This window comes from Sinocyclocheilus rhinocerous, unplaced genomic scaffold, assembly GCF_001515625.1.
Source record: "Sinocyclocheilus rhinocerous isolate Xijiao unplaced genomic scaffold, SAMN03320098_v1.1 scaffold919, whole genome shotgun sequence".
In the NCBI taxonomy this organism is placed as follows: Eukaryota; Metazoa; Chordata; class Actinopteri; order Cypriniformes; family Cyprinidae; genus Sinocyclocheilus; species Sinocyclocheilus rhinocerous.
Genome location: NW_015637585.1, coordinates 525,136 through 529,226, shown reverse-complemented (window position 1 = coordinate 529,226; position 4,091 = coordinate 525,136). Strand labels below are relative to the sequence as shown.

The window sequence follows — 4,091 nt, the reverse complement described above, 5'->3', positions numbered from 1 at the left end:
CTACTGTAAATATATTAAAACTTAATTTTTGATTAGTAATATGCATTGCTAAGAACTTCATTTGGTCAATTTTAAAGGCGATTTTCTCAATATTTTGATTTTTTTGCACCCTCAGATTCCAGATTTTCAAATAGTTGTATCTCAGCCAAATATTGTCCTATTCTAACAAACCATACATCAATGGAAAGCTATTTATTCAGCTTCGAAAAATTTACCCTTATGACTGGTTTTGTGGTCCAGGGTCACATATACATTTTCTATACAATTTGTTAGAATTTTTACTTTTCAGTAATTAATACTTGCATTTTTGCAACTTTTACAGTAAGATTAAATCTTGTTCATACTGTGTGTGTTTCTCAACAGATGATGACGACGATGAGGACGAAGGTGAAAGTGTTTCTGCAGTAACTCAAGACTCTCCGAAACCAGATGTTGCTGAACTCTCGGGGCAGGAATCTCACACACTCTCACACTCCCCTGATCATGACACACACTCTCACACACTCAGGTTTGCAGACACACACTCCGGCGCTGATGAGTCCCAGCACTCCAGCGTCGACTTGGCTGCTTCAGATAATGCTTCCTTCTCCCTCGCACAAACCTCATCGGATACCCGCACTTCCCAAGTCCCTCGAGTTTTTCAGGAAGACTTGTGCATGAAGGCTGATATGGATCCGGTATCCGATTGGGCCACACACTCTGTCCGTAACACGCTCACACACTTGCAGAGCTCTCCACAGAAGGTTGGCAGGTCAGACTCTCTCGTATCCCATAATTCTCCCTTGTTTGCAGCACAGCATCTCGTTGCTCTGGGTAATGTCTCAGGGCTGGGTCTCTATGGCCGGTTGGGTGCTTTACGGACAGGTGGAGCCGGCAAGCGACACTTCATCTGCTCGATCTGCGGGAAGAGTTTCACCACGTCGCAGAGTTTGGACACACACATGCGCATTCACACTGGAGAACGACCGTACCGCTGTGAGCAGTGCGGGAAGCGTTTTACGCAGTCCGGACACCTCACGGCTCACCTGACTGTCCACACCGGAGAAAGACCATACGAATGCACCCGCTGTAGAAAACGATTCGCAGGGAAACAGTACCTCCGCATACACACCAAGAAACACCACCCTGACTTGCATGCACTTTCCCAAATACAGACTCACACACTGCAGGACACATTACCCTGAAAGATGCACAGGCTCACAACAGAGAATGCAGGACACCATTTTTGATGTTTGTTTACTAGTTTTAATATATTTTATATATTCTGTTGTTGTTTGCAAGTGTGCTGCAACCACCAAGAAGAGTTTCAAATAAGACGTTCAATCAGTTCCAAGTGTATTTTTGCAGTGTTCAGGCACTTATTTTAACAGGTTATTTTGCAAAAACTAAAGCAGTGAAATGCATTATGTATACATACTGCAGGGAGACCATATGAAAGCCAACATTAGAAAGCTGGTGTGAGCACATTCAGACTCTGATACCTTCAACATGAAATACTCAGTTTCACCTGAATAGCAAATGTACATAAAATGTACAGGATAATGTGTTGTTTGAAGAGTTCGTTATGATCTAAATTAGATATAATTATAGATTATACATTTATATTTGCAGCTAGTCACAGCAGAAACACTAACTGGATTTGTCTGTGTTGTATTTAATAGAAATAAATGGAATTTTGTCTTTAATCTTTTATTTGTGACTTGTCACTTTTATTTTTTTAGGGTGTAGATGTTTTGAAAAGAAACAAATTATTCTGTGTAATATGATACTGATACTATTGTGATGCTACTGTGAGGGAGAATCCTAGATTCAACTTCAGTAATGAACAAAGAATTATTTCAAAAAATGACAATTTTGTTGAAATTTTTTTTTATAAACAAAGGAGAAAAATAGATTCACTTGATTTCAATCAATGCATACAAAACCTGGATTTATACAAAGGCAACGCTCCATGTAGAAAATGTTTTAAAGCCACTTTTCTGACTGGACTCTTCATAACATGAGTGTACAGCAGTGGTCTAAAAACCCCATATACAGCGTAGTCCACACACTCACATGAGCAGCGTCTTTTGAATCTTTTTTGACATTTGAATCTTTCTATCACTGAATCCTCAAAGCGGTTGAATGTGATTATTGTGAGGCACTTACTAAACTGCAAACTATTACTTTCACATACAACCGAACCAAGGTTAGTACCTTTATGATTTTAAATTATTACAATCAATGGGAATAGGTGTTTATAAATCAACATGTAACTTTTGATGAATGTAATCAGAGTTCGAAAATCCTGGTGTACAGTATTTTAAATATACAATGTATTTTCTTAATAAATTCACAGAAAACACCTACAGCAACAATCAAATATTTACAAACAAACATTTTAGCATAAACTACAAGACAAACTAATGATCCTTTCAACTTAAAGATGCATTTCTAACAAAATCATGTGAACAAAGATGGTCATATGGTATTTCAATGGAATAATAAGGCTCACAAATTGTTACAATCAATGATTCTTCTAAATTCATTCTTCTACTTTTACTATTTGCTCAAGAGATTATTACTCTGAAAAGACATGCCCATAAAAGGAAAATCACAGAATTTATTGTTTAGAGAATAGAACCTCTTGACCCGACAGTGGAAAAGCACTGAATGTGTAAAAGGTCTGTAATCTATTATGCTGGATCATTCAATTTCACCTGTGCGTTATAGTAAACCCAAAACCCAGCATAGAGAGGCTGAGTGAATGTGGTGTGGACTCTGTGAATGAGGGTCATTGTGTCAGAGACGCTGTAGAAGGACAGAGTTCCTGCACTGTGATCCACATACACTCCTATTCTAGAGGAGCTGGAGACTACAGGGAGTGTAATGCTTATGCCACTGTGCAAGAATGAACAACTGTAGCTAGAGCAGGCCAAACTCCAGGACCAATTATTAGATCCAAACTCACATTTTCGACCCCGTCCCTTCCTGCTGATGCTCTTATATGACACTGATATATAGACAGAACCTTTCCTCTCAACCTCCCAATAACAACGTCCATTCACACTCTCATTACACAATACCTGATACCAGTGATCAAATCTGTCTGGACGATCACGATATGACTGGTCTTTGTTCATGTTAGTAACCGCTCTGTTCCACTCTGACAGTTTGAGGTATCCATGAGCTGTGTTCCTATCCAAAGTGATCCGCTGGTAATCTAAAAACAAAACATATTTGAATCAGTAAATCTACAAATTGGCTTGTTGTTTTTCATGTTTTTATGAATGAAATGTGATGGATGTTGTACATAAATGCAATGAAGAATAAATAACACAAGATATAAATATAATAAAAACTCAATATTTTACTTTTTTTATTTGTTATAACTTCATGAGTGTTACTGGATTAGTCTAAATGTTTAATAAATTTTATTTTTCTTATTTCTCTTGAATACTTTTAATAGACTGGATTGTCTGTAAAGTTTTGGCTATTTTGGCTATTCTGTTTAAATGCTTAATTCTTAACAAGTCTACTATGTATAATTTTTTTCCCACAATATTGCCAGTTACTTTGTATATTTGTGCTCCATAAATGAACACAGTAACTATGAATAGAGAATTACATTAAAATGTATTAGTTCTAAACACAGCAACACAATATAATGTTGTAATACCCCCACCAACTCTCTCTGGAATGCATAAACAAAGAAGCAGAGGCTATATTAGCACTCTTGAAACGCTGCTAAGACAGTTTTGTTTGAGGGACCGGAATAAACTGCTGTGTAATAGAAAGTAAAGGTGATTTTCACACTTTTTACGGTTATTCATTCTATTGATTGGGACTGGTATTAACAGTGTAAATGAACAAATAAGACAGTCATGTTTCCCTAAAGTGTATTCAATAAAACAAACTGACTCAACAGTGTGATTTATCAGTATTCATAAATGGACTCTCTCTATGAACTCTTTCAAAATAACTTACATTGTAGAAACTCATTCCTGCTCTCGTATTCAGGAGTGGGAATCATCTCTATATATCGCACTATGGAAAATCAAGACAAATTCAATTTAAAAATATTTCATTTTCATTCGCCTGTATTTTAATGC

The 4,091-nt window shown here is 36.9% G+C and overlaps 1 protein-coding gene across 1 annotated transcript in view; it reads left to right on the top strand.

The window, feature by feature from the left end:
• LOC107749131 (zinc finger protein 614-like) overlaps positions 1–1,622 on the top strand; it is a 4,744-nt gene extending 3,122 nt beyond the window's left edge. Inside the window, exon 3 of the mRNA XM_016564227.1 lies at positions 364–1,622. Coding sequence (XP_016419713.1) covers positions 364–1,184 — 821 coding nt within the window. The 3' untranslated portion in view covers positions 1,185–1,622. The remainder of the gene's footprint in view (positions 1–363) is intronic.
• Positions 1,623–4,091: the final 2,469 nt, after the last annotated feature.